The 16175-nt window shown below is 42.3% G+C and overlaps 1 protein-coding gene across 2 annotated transcripts in view; it reads left to right on the top strand.

Annotated features, from left to right (window-relative positions):
* The window catches only part of CIT (citron rho-interacting serine/threonine kinase), a 90819-nt gene extending 74644 nt beyond the window's left edge, over positions 1-16175 (top strand). For both annotated transcript variants that reach the window (XM_024197388.2, XM_024197387.2), the window contains exons 37-48: positions 973-1142; positions 2258-2338; positions 2558-2693; positions 4328-4467; positions 5513-5605; positions 7159-7267; positions 7411-7539; positions 9503-9583; positions 10213-10291; positions 10418-10597; positions 13114-13447; positions 14170-16175. In XM_024197388.2, coding sequence (XP_024053156.1) covers positions 973-1142; positions 2258-2338; positions 2558-2693; positions 4328-4467; positions 5513-5605; positions 7159-7267; positions 7411-7539; positions 9503-9583; positions 10213-10291; positions 10418-10597; positions 13114-13447; positions 14170-14193 — 1556 coding nt within the window. In that variant the 3' untranslated portion in view covers positions 14194-16175. The remainder of the gene's footprint in view (positions 1-972; positions 1143-2257; positions 2339-2557; positions 2694-4327; positions 4468-5512; positions 5606-7158; positions 7268-7410; positions 7540-9502; positions 9584-10212; positions 10292-10417; positions 10598-13113; positions 13448-14169) is intronic.

The raw sequence follows: 16175 nt of genomic DNA, 5'->3' as shown, positions 1-16175 counted from the left end.
TCATTCTGCAGTTAACCTTTTAAACTGCTGTTCTGTAACATCATAAATCTTTCTGAGGTTACCTCTATTTCAATTAGGTATGCCTTGTGAATAGTTCAGACATCTAGCGTTGGATCCACAAAGTTGATTGCTTCTCTCCCGATGGTTGAACTGTGAATGAGGTACTCTTTCATTCAAATAGAGGTAAACCTTAGAGTGGCTTTATAAAGTTATTATAAAGCACTTTTAAACATAGTTCATATAAACTTCATCCTTCAGTGCCCTCCGCCAATCTGAATTTTCAAAGTGTATGTTCTAGCAGTAAACCATTAACCTGAAATAATATGAGGCATATGGAATCAGTTATTCTCTAAGAAGAAGTAATATTTGTATTGTACTGATTGTGTATATATGGAATTGAACTGATATAAAGGTAATATATCTCTTGGGTTTAATATTGAAGGTTAGAGAGTTCAGCTATCAAAAGTAGGAACATTATTGTTTCTTAAAACAGGTTATTGAACAACAATTAAAAAAAGGAAACTGTCGTCTTGTGTTGCATAAGCCAGTGTTACAGACATGGAAGAGATTACTTAGTGACTTGCTTTTAGAAAGCGTACACTGTGTAACAGTGCAGAGAAAACTATCAGGGATCGCTTCAGTCATAGGGCTTTTTTTTAAAAAGGAACTTCTGTGTTATAGCTGACACTTCTCTTCCTCTCTGAATAAAGGCTGATAGTTAATCTTTACTTAGCAGATAGAAAGATGGAAACCATACACACAATGCTATCAATTTTTTTTTTTTTAGCTTTAATAGCTAATTTGCAGCACCTGGCATGGAAAAGCCCATCTTTACTGATAGTATAAATTGTAGCAGTAAACATCTTGTTATGGTGACGTCCTCTCTGACAAAGATGAAGGATGCTAATTTAAGCCAAGGGAAAATATTCCAAGTGCTAATCCCAATTTTGTTCTCTCTGTGCAACACCTTAGATGTGCCATATATACTAAAGGTGGAGTCTCATCCACACACCACATGCTGGCCTGGTAGGACACTCTACTTACTAGCACCTACTTTCCCTGATAAGCAGCGCTGGGTCACTGCTTTGGAGTCAATAGTGGCAGGAGGGAGAGTTTCCAGGGAAAAAGCTGAGGCTGATGCTGTAAGTACAAATAATAATAATTTAATCTAATAATAAAATATTCTTGGAACCATTTTGAAATTTTCTTTCTTAGTATCTGACATGCTGAGTTTGAAATGAAGTGAAACTAGTTAATATTATTTCTGTCTTTAATATCATGTAATAGGAATACCGTGAGCCATGGTTTACAATGAGATTGATGCCTCACAGTATCACACCTTCTTTCAGATCCGAAAAATAGAAAATCTCAGAAGAAGGGTTATTTTTTTCCCCTCCTTTGTGATTTGTTAGCTGTTTATTCCTGACAAAAATGGCAAGTTAAGTGGTCTCACTGGTGTTTCATTTAGAACAGCCCTTTTCATCGCTATAACTTTCCTGATAGAGGGAGATGGTGCTTTTTGGCATTGCATATTCAAATTTTGGCTACTGAGTCAATGGAAATCTGACTAGCAGGAGTAGTCCAGGATGTTAATTAGAACTCTCTTGATTTTCTTCCCAACTATTACACTGTTTGGCAGTCTCTCTTTTGAACGTTTCTGTTTAGTTTTTCTAACCACTTTGTGGATGTTGAGACACATCAGGATTTCCTAAATTGTATCACTTCTCAAATGTTCCCTGTTCAGGTAAGTGTTGGGATGTGTATGTGTCTTGAAGGAACCTCAGTGCCACTCTGTAAGGAACTAGTATATGAACCTTCTGCTAACTTCTGTGTTATTAATAGACTGATGTGACTGTCTTAAAGCCTCCTTTCTGCTTGGGCTCAAATAGAGAGACATGCATGCTTGTTTCCTCACTTTCCTAATAATTGTGCCTTGTTAAGTGGCAGCTTATGAACCCTTTGCAGATAGAGTCCCTACAGCTTTGACACACATTTTGTGTGGCAGAAGAACTCTGCTTTTCCACGGCTGAATGCTGTGCATGAGCAGATGGTTGCAGTTCAGATAATGATCCATTGTTTAGTGTTTGCTACAAGCAATGTAGCACGAGTCTGGAGGCAATAATGTGCGTTAAAGTTTTGAGACGTGATTGTACATGCTGGCTCTTCAGATTGCTGTGAGTCAATGCTAACTGTTGTCTAAGAGTTTGATTTGTGTTTCCTAGTTAATCATACTGTGTTTTCTTTTTGTCACTTACAGAAGCTGCTTGGAAACTCCCTGTTGAAGCTTGAGGGGGAAGACCGTCTGGATATAAATTGCACAATGCCCTTCAGTGACCAGGTGATGACATCAGTGTACAACACTCAACCTGGTCACTGTATACCTTGCGTGAAAGGAGTATGTGTATCCAGACTTGTAAATAGGAATATGTTTCCTTTTGTACCTTGGGGTTGGATTCTATTTTCCATTGGCTGGTGTTATGCATGAGTGAAATTTAGTCTTGGAGCATTTCTGTGATCTTCTTATACAGTGCTGACTGTTCAATTTTTGTCTTTATAGGTAGTACTCGTTGGTACAGAGGAAGGTCTCTATGCCCTGAATGTGTTGAAAAATTCCTTAACACACATTCCAGGACTTGGTGCTGTTTTCCAAATTCACCTCATAAAGGATCTTGATAAACTGCTCATGATAGCAGGTATGATGGTAGGAAGATGGCAGATTTTTGCTTTTGTGGAAGTGTTCTGATAAACGTTCTAGATTGTGAAGGTTAAGGGGACACTCCCTACAGCACAGTGTCGGTGGAACTTGCTTTCCCTGGGTTCCTCTCTACTTTTTATGTATAGCTTTTCTGTGGTGCTCATCACAGAATCACCTCAGATTCTCATGTACACTAACGAATGAAGTAATGCTCACAATATCCCTGCACAAAGGGAGTGAGCTCTGTTTTTTACAGATGGGGGACTGAATAACAGAGGCCAACATTTTCAAACCTGAGTTTCTAAGTTAGGCTTCTTAATCTATATTTAGCACCTAAATAAGTGTTCTGCTTATCAAAGGTGCTGAACACTCCATGCTGTGATTGAAGTCAGCCATAAACGTTTGTTGATTCCCAAACCTCTCCTGGACTACTTTGGCTGTCTGTATAGTGGAGAGGAACCGTTCTTTGCGAAGAGCTCTCTCAGGCAGAGCCAGTCAAGATCCCGTCCTGCTGTTTCTGTATCATTCCCACAGGTTAGAAGGGAAGCAGGCAATGGAACAGCGAGAGCAGCTCTTTTCCTTCCCCTCCCATACAGCAGCAGAGATCTGCTGACACCCCCTCCCAGCACACAATGGAGTTGCTCTGGAGGCTGCCAGGGAAGTGGTGGGTGACAATTATGGGTGGTGGTGTCCCCTATTGCCTCTTTGAAGTAGTGGGGCTGTTGCAAGGCCTAACTCGGAATACATTTTCAATTTTTAATCAGCTACACTCCTTTTTCTTTGTTTTTAACAGTCGCCCTGAAGGGCCACAGATTGGGCACCACTGTCCTAGGATCTGCAGCACCATGACCCTCTAATGCTCTAACAGAGGGTCCCACAACACTTGCCCATGTAATATAACTAGGGCTGCTTTCATCTTCTGCTTTTTATGTCCCTCAGTCTGAATGCGAATTGGAGCAATATACTTTCCCGGTGGTGCTTAGCTCGCCGTCCTGCTCTTTGCCTAGAAGGACTAAATAGATAGCACAATTTAATATCGAAACCTCCTATATAATGTTTGTAGGGAATCAACAAAAAAGCTTCACAAATTTGCTGTATAATATTAAGATGCCCTAGCATTTAAACAGTATTTCAAGTCTGTAGGAAAGAAAGTAATTGTAGACAAAAGTCAAACCCAATGTGATATTTGAAAAGGTGATATTACTGAAAGCTCAGGGTTCCAACATGGGTCAAAGTGATCCTTAAGTGTAGCACCATGAGGCTCTACTACAAACTTGTGTGGGCAGAAATGATAAAGCACCTTTCACTTGAAAAGGAGGGGTCTCCCTGGCTAATCTAGGCAGTGCCTTCATGGGGCCATGTACTAATGTCTTTCAGCTAGAACCAGCAACTATAACAATCCAAGGAGACAGTGCTTGTTTTCCCGGGTGTATTTATTACTCCTTTTTTAAAGTCCTTTTTCACATGGAATTATTTTTTACATGTACTGTGTTCTGTAGCTGTTACCACAGTAACAACCCATAATGAGAAGCTGCTGCTTATGTAACAGAATAGGCTCTTGCAGTGAAGAGTGAAATTCTCCCCTTGCTTGACTATCTTAGATTGAAAAAATATAACTGTTTCTGTCCTCAGGAGAAGAGAGGGCTCTGTGTCTTGTTGATGTAAAGAAAGTGAAGCAGTCTCTAGCCCAATCTCACCTCCCAGCCCAGCCTGATATCTCACCAAACATCTTTGAGGCTGTCAAGGGATGTCACCTTTTTGCTGCTGGCAAGGTAGGATATAGATCTTTTGTGCCCTGGGCTGTACTTTAGTTTATCTATTGATCCCAGGCCCAGTGAGACAGTAGAAGGGATTGCCAGGTTTAATCTTCATCAAATCAGCAACTTTATTTCTTGTCATAATCAGCACATTCAGGAGCTACATACTTGGTTTTTTGTATTTTCCTCCAAATAAAATGAGTAAAGGGGGGAGGAGTGGGGAGGGGAAGGAGCTTGAAGTGTCTATTGCAAATATAAACAAGCACAGACAACCAATACATGGAATATGCTAACCTGTTATATGATACAGACTGTGAGATAAACCTAACCTAACTGACTGAAGAAGAGCTTTGTATGAGTTGAAAGCTATTCTTTCACCAACAAAAGTTGGTCTAATAAAAAATATTACTTCCTCCACCTTGTCTCTCTGGCTGTAGACATTCGCTCTCCGTTTTTAGACTCTTATGATTAATACATTTCTTATTCCTCTGTCTTTGCTCTTGACCACAGAGTGATGCTTATCCAGGTAGTGAATTTGTTCATGCAGTTGTATCATTCCGCAATGTTCAGTGTATTTGCCAATTTCAATGTGAAACTCTTGGCCACTGCGGAAGTTTTCAGCAGGAACTGCTTATGCAGATTACTCAGATCCTTGACAAGTTGAACATAATTCATTTCAAAGCATTGTTTAAGATACAAGTTCAGGAGGTTAAAGATCTAACCTGCCTGGGTTAATTCGGGTTCATTATCCCTCTTAATAGGAACATCATTCTATTAAAAGCTTCCTGTTCTTTTAATTAACTTGCTTCAACTACAAAAGAAATCGCAGAAGCCGTCTGGATGTGTGCTGTCCTTTAGGAGTGTGAAAAGGCTTTTCATTCTTTCACTAATATGCAGTTACACCCCACTGTCCTATTACAAATATTACTCACTCATCTCTGCCAACATCTCGGTGCCTTTCACCAAAGAGAACTGTTTCATGTGTTCAGAATATTTTCCACGGCTTTAGTGTGAACGTCTCTATTGCCATCTCTAACCATATTTTTAACCTGCTCTGTAGGTTGAGAATGGACTCTGTATCTGTGCAGCCATGCCCAGCAAAGTGGTGGTTTTGCGCTATAACGAGAGCCTCAGCAAGTTCTGCATCAGGAAGGCAAGTTTACTGATTTCTCTCCGTAGTTAACATATTCATAACAATCCAGCATGAGACTCCACTCTGCTGAGGAGCACGGGCCTAAACCTTGGTTGCTCATACCGATTTTGCTTGCTAGCTAAAACGACAGTAAATTGTAACCTGCTCCAGTTAAAATCAGAGCTGATAGGGTGTGGAGTTCTGGAACAGCCTTCCGAGGGAAACAGTGGGGGCGAAAGACCTCTCTGGCTTTAAGATTAAGCTTGATAAGTTTATGGAGGGGATGGTTTGATGGGATAACGTGATTTTAGTCAATAGGTCAATAACGTGCCATCACAGGTAATTAGTATCAATGGTCAATGCGGGTCTGGCTGGAGAATCTTGTCCACATGCTCGGGGTTCTGCTGATCGCCATATTTGGGGTCGGGAAGGAATTTTCCTCCAGGGTAGATTGGCAGAGGCCCTGGAGGTTTTTCACCTTCCTCCGCAGCATGGGGCAGGGGTCGCTTGCTGGAGGATTCTCTGCGACTTGAAGTCTTTAAATCATGATTTGGGGACTTCAACAGCTGAGTCAAGGGAGAGAATTATTCCAGGAGTGAGTGGGTCAGCTTTTGTGGCCTGCATCATGCGGGAGGTCAGACTCGATGATCATAATGGTCCCTTCTGACCTTAAAGTCTATGAGTCTATTTTGGGTATGTCTGCATTGCAATTAAAAACCCGTGTTTGCTTCTTCCACCAATAGCTGAATCGGGCTTGAGCTAAGGGGCTGTTTAATTGCAAGTGTCCAAGCCACTTGAGTCTTGAGAGAACCTAACCGGTTCTTTTTTAACCAACTTTGTTAAAAATAAAAATAAAAATTCTTCATTCTCTCATTTAAAGTCTGTTCAAAAAATAAATTTGATTGGCAGCATTTCCCCCCCCCCCCCATCCCCCATGCAACTCTTGCCTTTAAGGCCTGGAGGTGCCCAATTTTATAGTGCCTCAACCTAGTTGACTGTTAATATGTAACACTGTGTATAACTAAGGATCACTGCTTTACTCTGACTCTACTTCTCAAATCTCTCCTACATCCTCTCCACCCCCATAATGGGGCCGTACAGTGAACACCACAGCATGCTATTTAGAGTATTTGTCTAATTTGTAGCTGACAAAGGTGTAGATGACCGTTGCATGGTCTGTCTGAAAGAAACAAATGCAATCTTTTGGCTTTTCACAGATGCAAAAGCTGATCTGGCTGTAACTGTTGCTGCCTGCACTTCTAATGGTAGCTGGAGTTCAACCAGATTCATAGTGTGCACACCTGCCTTCTAAAGAGCCAGTAAAACCCCCGTAGAGAAGGAAACTCATGGATTAGCAGGCACATTAATGCTAGTTCTGCCAGCAAGAGAACTGTTCCACCCGCTGGAGATTGCAGGCTCGCAGTCTGCAGTTGTTAAACACCTTTTACAGAGGGAAATATTGCCACTCAGAATCCTATGTAATAAGAGAAATGTTTAAACAAATACAGGGGAACTAATGGAACAGAAAAGTTGAATAAGGATCATCTAGGCCTGTCCTTGTCCTTCTCTTCCAGGAGATTGAAACTTCAGAGCCATGTAGCTGTATCCATTTGACCAATTACAGCATCATCATCGGAACCAACAAGTTCTATGAAATTGAGATGAAGCAGTATACCCTGGAGGGTAGGAGTCATTTCCTGTCATAAACAAACAGCTCTGTGAATGTTCCTTTGGGGCAGAGACTTGTCTACCTACATGGGAGCAAGGGGTCTGAACTTACAGAAAGGCTGGTGTTGACTTTGCTCTTCCTTTCTACCCCTTTACAGAGTTTCTCGATAAGAATGACCACTCCTTAGCCTCTGCTGTGTTTGCGTCTTCCACCAATAGCTTCCCAATCAGTATCATACAGGTGAACCCTACAGGACAGAGGGAGGAGTACCTGCTTTGTTTCCATGGTAAGTGTATCATGTGGCTGCTGGACTAGCTTGATCATCTGCACAGCATTTGTCACAAGATACCTGGGACCTGTAGTGATGGGAGGCTAGCCATTGGGTGTGCATGATCATATTGGGTAACATTATTGCTGGAAATGGTATGTTAGACTGTAGGTCATATTGTGCAATATAAAATATTGTTAAAATATGTTGGTCAGATTCCTTCTGGGTTATGTTAAGATCTCTGTGCCTGTCAGTCAGCTCTTCTTTGAGTGTCCTCTGCATATTCCCACTCGTGTGACACTCCAACCAGTGCAGCGTGAACTGGTGAGAACTCGAACTAGCAGTAGTCAGTGGAGCACTTCTGCGCCTCCCTGGCCCATCCCCTCAGTGAACGTTGAACATTCCAGGGCAAAAGTATAAAAGGGGGTGTGGCACTCCAGCCACCTAAATTACTTACAGCTGCAAGCAGCTGAATGCATGAGGAACTGCTTTGGGGTGCTCCTGGATCCATAGCTTATTAGCTAGTTAACAATTTTATAATTAGATTTAGTTAGCAGTTAGATCGTTAACTAGTTTAGTATTAGGTGAAGTTAGTTGTAAGTCTGCAGTTCAGAAATGGCAGAACTGAAGAATAAAAAGCCCTATTTTAAAAGACGTGTGACACATCCGGCAGTATTTGTGGCATCTGACACGCATGCTAGATACTTGGCATCTCTGGGTGAGGGACACTCACCTTCAAAATGCTGGTTTGCTTGACTTGTACAACGTGAGCAAAAAAGAACAGACAGAACAGGCTTCAGACAATTTTATTACAAGAAGCACTGTCAGCAAAACCATCCGGAATTGGGCAAGTACAAGGCTCGAACGAGTCTGAGGCCAGTGTTGGCTCTGAGTGAATCTGGAGGGAAGGACAAACCATCCACCTCTGTACCCAGAACTAAAGGATCTGGAAGTGGGAAGCATCTGAAGAGGAAAACTACTGTGGGGCCAGTTCCTGTTTCCAGAGTCAATCCACAACAAAAGGCTATAGCTGTTATGGCGAGCACGAGCATCTCAGCCATGTCTGTCAGCCTCTTTGCAAAGAGCAAATCCCCAGAGAGACCCTTCTGACCAGAGAGTATTCAGTGAACATACCCTGGGGAAAAACATCGTATTGGATCTAAATGAGTGCCACGCCCCTTTTATACCCTCGCCGTGGAACCGTTTGTTCACTGAAAGGGGAGGGAGGGGAGCGTGCGAGGGCTCCAACTTATTGCTTGCTAGAATTCTACCTGTTCAAGCTGCATCTGTCAGAGCATCCCAGGAGTGCGAACTTAGAATCCATTTTGAAGAACTCCAGTTACAGGTAAGTAACTTTCATTTCTATGCCAGTGATGAAGATAATACAATGAATGTTCAGTGCAAATAGATGTTTAACCACTCTGATTAAACGTTCCTGGCTTTCTAACTTAAACTAGAGGATTCCTTATGTGATGCAATGACTTCCATAGAAAGATTTTTCCTTTCATCTCAGTGGAGAAACAAAGGGTTACAAGCTATTTTTTAATGTAATTGTTTTTGTTGATCTTTAGTCCAATGTCCTAGAAGTCCACAAAGCACCTTTCACTCCAACAATAATAATCCTTCAGGTATTTACAGTAACTGCCTGCTTGGACAGCAGGCACACTTTTATGACTAATATTTCTGTGTTTCTCCTATTTGGAGATGCTGGATTCCTAGAAGTGTAAGGAATAATAACTTTGCCTTACTCAGTATAAAGAGGACTTGGACTGCAACAACTGAACTATTGAAATCATTCCTAAATCAGCAGTGTTTGCAAGCATTATGTCAATGAGCGTAATTTAATTCTGGCTACTGTAGAATTCACCAGCTGCAAAAGATGGCCCTCATATTTCTGTTGTAAAAACCCACCTTTGCTTGCCTTCCTCTTTAAAAAAACATCCAGCCACAAGCAAATGACACTGGTGATTGCTCTCTGCAGAGTTTGGCGTCTTTGTGGATTCCTATGGAAGGCGCAGTCGGACAGAAGACCTGAAATGGAGTCGCTTGCCTTTGGCTTTTGGTAGGTGTTGAATGACGTTTACCAGTTTTGTGCTGGTTCCACCCAGTTCCAGTGTTCCAAAATATTCAGCATTCTGGGGGTTATCACATCCAGGAAACAGCCCCAGTGGGAAGGATCCCCTTCAGACTCCGTGTTTTCTAGTGGTTACAAATAATTATAAACCTAAATAGATGTAGCAGCCTTTCTGAAGCATGAAGAATAAGAGGAAAATTAAATCAAAGTGATATATTTGATTAATATTCCCAGCCTGACAGTGACTAAATTGGCCACTGGTATTTTTAATGATGGATGCTTGGATGTGTCTGAAATATTCAAGAATCTGGCATATCAAAATGAAATCATAGGGTCTTTTGCAGTTCCTAATAGATTTTGTCCAGTTAATAGTCCATTTTTAAATCCCTTTTGTGTGATATAATGGTATGGGAGCAGATAGGTACAAGGCAATGCTTCTTTAAGCTTGTTTCTCCCCATTTAGCAATATAGTATATAGAACTGCTACAGAAAACCCACATCCTTAGTCTTCCCTATGGACTGCAGGAGGGCAGGAAAATGTTATCTTCATCCTGCAAGTTTCCTGACTAATTTTTACTAACGTCGAGTCTGTGCATGGTGTTCTTTCTCCGCTGCAGCCTACAGAGAACCCTACCTGTTTGTGACTCATTTCAATTCCCTGGAAGTGGTTGAGATTCAGGCACGTGCTTCTCTAGGGTAAGTCATGTTCTGCTCAGCACCTTGAAGAGAAGAAATATGCTTTGCTGCAGGGGCGATAGCTTTCCAGGAATAATGTACAACAACCGGATTATAAAGAGTGTTTCTCTTCCCCCCTTCACTCAGCACTCCTGCACGAGCCCACTTGGATATCCCAAATCCTCGGTATCTAGGGCCAGCAATTTCATCTGGAGCAATTTACCTGGCCTCCTCCTATCAGGACAAATTAAGAGTGATCTGCTGTAAGGGAAATCTAGTGAAGGAGTCCAACAATGAACACCACAGAGGATCCTCCGCTACACGCAGGTATGAGTTACGGTGCTACATTCAGTGTCATTCCTCATGCTATGTATGAGCGTTAGTTCTAGACCCCTTTCTCCAGTATTATTGCATGACAACCTCATTTTGTTCTAGTGGGAGAAGCTCAGCTTCTCTCAGAAGTATCAGGAAAGCCTGCTGGTTTAACAGATCTTTTAAAATCCAGAGTGCCGGGGTCTCCCTTCTGGAACCTGAACTCTGTGGCCACACCTGGATAACTTCCTCCACAAATATTTTCAAAACAAAACAGGAGTGTTTTGTGATGTTAACAATTCTGTTGTGAAAGAAGAGATGGCCCCGGGCGATGAAGAATCTCTGCATGCATCTGTATTGAGATTCTTTCTGAAATTATTTTAACTTGTGTGTCCAAAACAAATCTTGCCAAGGAGGTACATTTCCTAATTGTTCTAGACAGATATCCCAGCTGAGTCCACATTCAGGGCTGGTCTACACTGGGGCGGGGGGGTCGATGTAAGATACGCAACTTCAGCTACGGGAATAGTGTAGCTGAAGTCGATGTATCTTATTCTGACTTACCTCCCGTCCTCACGGCGCTGGATTGACGGCCGCGGCTTCCCCGTCGACTCTGCTACCGCCGCTCGCCCTGGTGGAGTTCCGGAATCGACGGGAGCGCGTTCGGGGATCGCTATATCGCGTCTAGACGAGACGCGATATAGCGATCCCCGATAGATCGATCGCTACCCGCCAATCCGGCGGGTAGTCTGGACGTACCCCCAGATCCCAAAGTCCCATAGAACAGGAATATCTTGAACGTTTTGGAATTAAAAGAATTTACTCTAGAACAAATAGATAATTAGGCTGTGATGATTTCCATCAAGACCATGGGGAAGGCCTTCTGTGTTGAAGTCTAGGGTGACTGCCTTCCTCACTGAAAAATACTTTGCATAGAAATGGGTTATAGTCAGTTGCTCAGAAATCCCTAGTTGATCCCTAGATTAGTACTGGATGAATCAGAGATGAGTTTTTGCCACAAGTAATCTGGATGCTTTGTTCTCTTAACATGACTAAGAAAACCTGTACCAATGTTCTGTTTTAGAACAGTAATAAAATTCGATGTTTAAACATCGATACACTAAATCAAATTTTTTTGAATAAAATATTTCTTGAAATAAATTGCTTGGCCCTAGTCATGGAATTATTCCTTAGCTACAGCAGCTGGGACTGACCGAACAGGATTTGGATCAGAAATGATATTTTAATGTTATGCTGATGTGGCCATAGCTTGAAAGTCTAGTGCTAACATTCATTATTGCCATGAAAATGAAATACAAGTGGCTTGAAATGGTCTTTAAAAGCCACAATCCCAACCCTTTAAATACTGTATGTCTGAACGTGACAGTGTAGGAGACTCCGATAAGTGACGTGATCTTGTTCTGTTAAGCAGAGCGGGGACGAATTGGGCGGGTAAGTGAATATTGTGACTGATAGTGCCCTGTTGTATAGTGAAAAGTGTTACTTATAAAACGAGAGAGAAATCTAAAGCTTGGCAAATTTCTAACCTCTCCTCCTATCCTCTTATTTATCAGAATGTTTACTTAGACGTCTTGTAACTTGTGCTTCTTGAACAAATCCTATGAGGTGTAAATTAATTTTTTAATGTACTTTCAAATAGGAAAATCCTACTGCTATATCCCTAGGAAAATAAGTAGTTCTTGTAGCTGTTATTTAGGGCTTGTCTACACTACCCGCTGGATCGACGGGCAGCAATCGATCCAGCAGGGGTCGATTTATCGTGTCTAGGCTAGACGCGATAAATCGAGCGCTCTCCTGTCGACTCCGGTACTCCACTAGGGCGAGAGGTGCAGGCGGAGTCGAGGGGAGAGCGTCAGCCATCGACTTACCGCAGTGAAGACACCGCAGTAAGTAGATCTAAGTACGTCGACTTCAGCTACGTTATTCACGTAGCTGAAGTTGCGTAACTTAGATTGATTTCCTCCCTCTTCCCCCCCTTGTAGACCAGGCCATAGACTTGATTTATGTTGAATATTCCTTAAGAAGCTGAAATATCTAATTTAGTAGACAAACCTCTAAAGCTATGTAGTCTCCTGATGCAGAGATTTCTGCAGCAATACTTATATTTATCTTCAGAAGGAGGGTAAACCTCTCTTCTGTAATACTTGATTTCTGGCTGTAGCCTATTTAAAGCCACACTTATCTACCTCCTTTCATGAACTGTCATTTAGACTTCTTTAGGACACCATGTTAAAAAAAAAAACTGCTGGTAAGAGACTCCATCTCTGTAATAATAACGTTCCAGCCAACCAGGACTTGGGTCTGGTGGGGGGTTGGTGCTATTATATCCACAGAGCACACCGCTGGGAGCCTAGGAGTGTGGCTTTTCTGAACAGTGACAGGGAAGTGGTTAGCATTTTTCAGTAAGGCTGAATTAGCTCTGGATGCTCTTTCCTTTGAACCCTGTGGAATGACTGGGGGGAAGATATGTCCTCTAATAAAAATGTAATTCTAAGGTTTTTGTCACGCAGCTGTCCGCGCCCATTGTTTTTGAATGACAGCAGCCCTAATAAGAGAGGTCCCCCCACATATAATGAGCACATAACCAAGCGGGTAGCATCAAGCCCAGGACCACCAGAAGGTCCAAGCCACCCTCGAGAACCAAGCACACCACATCGGTATCGAGAGGGAAGGACAGAGCTGCGCAGGGACAAGTCTCCTGGGCGACCACTGGAGAGAGAGAAATCTCCAGGCAGGCTTCTGAGCACCCGCAGAGAAAGGTCCCCTGGAAGGTTGTTTGAAGAGCCCAGCAGAGGTCGAACGCCTGTGGGAGGTGCAAGAACTCCACTCTCACAAGTCAATAAGGTAAGCTGGAGCTCTGTCAAATGTCTCATCATCTCAGGAAAGTATCTGAGTCTCCCAGTGCGGGGTGACTGTTTGTACTGTGAAAAGCCTGTGTGGGTGAAGGGCTTCAACCTAAACCCACTTTAAAATATATGTGCAATCACAGTACATAGAAACATAAGATATGCATTGGCTATGTGAAAATCTCTTCCAAAGAGAATATTTCCCCCCAGCACTACTGTTATGCCATTGCCAAGGCAGCTGGTCCAACACTGGGTGTTTAGATCTGTGTATGACTACGGAACAGGTGTTGAAGGCATTGTACATCTGTGAATGAGGAGGGTCTCTGCACTGAGAGGAATCAGGCCCACATGAAATGTTATGCATCCGAAGAAGTGGGTTGTAGCCCACGAAAGCTTATGCTCTAATAAATTTGTTAGTCTCTAAGGTGCCACAAGTACTCCTGTTCTTTTTGATGAAATGGAAGGGGGATTTGTCTGGAAGAAGATGCTTGTCAGGAGCTCACTATATGCCATGTGAAGATGGTGGCCTTCATCACTGGTAGGGGGGAAGATTCATGACACATAGCATTTTCACCTAGACAAGGAGACACATGGGACTCAGTAAAACTCTGCTTCTGCCTCCTGCTGAAAGCCGTGCTGCTTGTGTCCTGGGACTACATATAGGAGAACGGGAATATTTTACTGCATCTTGTATAACTTGTCATTTTATTTCCCTGCTAGGTCTGGGACCAATCTTCAGTATAAGTCTCAGCTAGACAAACTTACTCCTCATCGTGAACTGCAGGAAAAACAAAGGAAATGTACTGAGTATATGCACTCCATGCTTCTGCTGCCCAGTTACCAAAACAACCTTCTTGGGCCAGAAGTGGCTCCGCGTCAGGAGACATGTGACTCTAACAAGGATTGTCTGCCTCTCAGTTTATTTCCCTGCACCTTCCTGCAGTCATACTTTTTGCACTTTGTACTACTGTTACTCTTTCAAGCAGTTCATAAACTTTTTGTACTCTAGCTTTAGTCCTTAACAGTTCATCAAGGAAATCAAATGGGATGAGGATCCCAACCCAAATCTTAATGTGGTTAGCACCATTTACCAGATAATAAATCATAGTTTTGAAAAAGATGCTGGAATTTGTCATGGCCTTGTAAACTGAAAGGCCATGGTGACTTGGTTGCAATAGACAGCATCACTGGATATTCTCTACAGAGCTCTAGAGAATTAACCTGGATCCGTTTGTTCCCCTGCCACTTTCAAAGCTCATTCTCTGTAGAATTGCCCCAGTGCAGCTTTGTTCAGCTGGATGAGGAGGAGGGCAGATCCCCTGATTAGATGGTCACAATCCCCCAAGCCCTAAAACAAAGTGCATTGTCTCTGACGTACTGGGGTACAAGACTCTTTACCCAGGTTTTCTGCATGGCAATTCACTGCATGCTGCTGCACCATCACTCTGGCTGCTCTCACCTCTTAGGTTGCTGTGCTAAGTATTGTATTGTACCTCACTTGTAAATTAATTGAAGCCTTTAGATTACGCTGCAAACTAACCGCCATGATTTACTGGAGAATTTGGCACAGAAGAGAGTTACAATCCTTATTATATGACAAGAGAACTACAATCGCTATCCCTCACCTTCACACACCCCAGTGTTAAACACAATCGCAGTCAGAAATTGTATCAAAATCCTTATTGTCATCATTTGCCATAGAGGCCACTCCTCACAGTGGTTGATAGGTTGCCCCCTGCCCCCCAAGAACGTCACAGGAAAGCACGAGAAAGCAAGTGCACAGAATTGTCATCTCTCAACACAAAGTTCTTCTTTCCTGTTCTGATTGTATCTTGTTGTACAGTAAGAGCTAATAGTCACGGCACTAGAGGATACTTGCAATAAACAGCTTTGGCGGTTACCAAACACCTCACCTTTGCTTTTGCCTCTAACCTCAAGCCAGTTATTGCTTCATATTCTCCAATGCCATGAACATTATCCCTTGTAACTGAGCCAGAGAGCAAATGATTTTCAAGGCAGGTTTTGACCATTCAGTCTGCTTCAGTGACATGCTGAGTAAAAAAACATGTTTTCTATAAATGGAAAAGAGCAAAACTGCATCCAGTTTTCTCGTTGGCCAAGCCTTTTATCTTCTGCTTGTCCCTTGCCAGCCAGTGCTAACCTGTCCTAGACACCCATAAACCTCCAAATGCCTTGTCAATGCCCTTTGGCGAGTTTCATGGATATTGTGTTCTGTTCTCTTGTCTGTTGGGTTATTTTAGACCAGATGATTTGGCAGGAAACGTGCTGAAATTTGTCTCTTGGTCTCAGTATTTTGAAAGGTCACAGAGATCAGTCTTTAAATCTTTGCATCTCATGGAAGATCTTCATGACCTGAGAAATGGGCTTGTCAAGTCCTGAAAGTGTATATCTTGTGTCTTGTTTGTGAAATGCTTCCTGCTATAGAAATAGCTCAAAGGACTGTACATATTTACAAGAAACTTTATATTCGTAACAAAAGGGAATTGAATCGGTTTCTACTTTTTTATTGTAAACTGTGCATTTTTCAACACTAGCTTTTTGTTTTAATGGTGGTTGTGGACAGCCATCTTCAGACATTGGAGGGGCCTCAGCTTAATCCTCCCAGATCCCATGAAGAAATATTGTAACATTAAATTGCAATCGAAAGCTTGTTAGCATTAATGAGGTTTTAGGTATCTAAAAGTACAGGATTTTTCTTCATTACC

Source organism: Terrapene carolina, unplaced genomic scaffold, assembly GCF_002925995.2.
Source record: "Terrapene carolina triunguis isolate 2854851 unplaced genomic scaffold, T_m_triunguis-2.0 Scaffold951, whole genome shotgun sequence".
Classification (NCBI taxonomy): Eukaryota; Metazoa; Chordata; order Testudines; family Emydidae; genus Terrapene; species Terrapene triunguis.
Note: the sequence above shows the minus strand (reverse complement) of the source record. Positions and strands in the feature narration are given on the sequence as shown.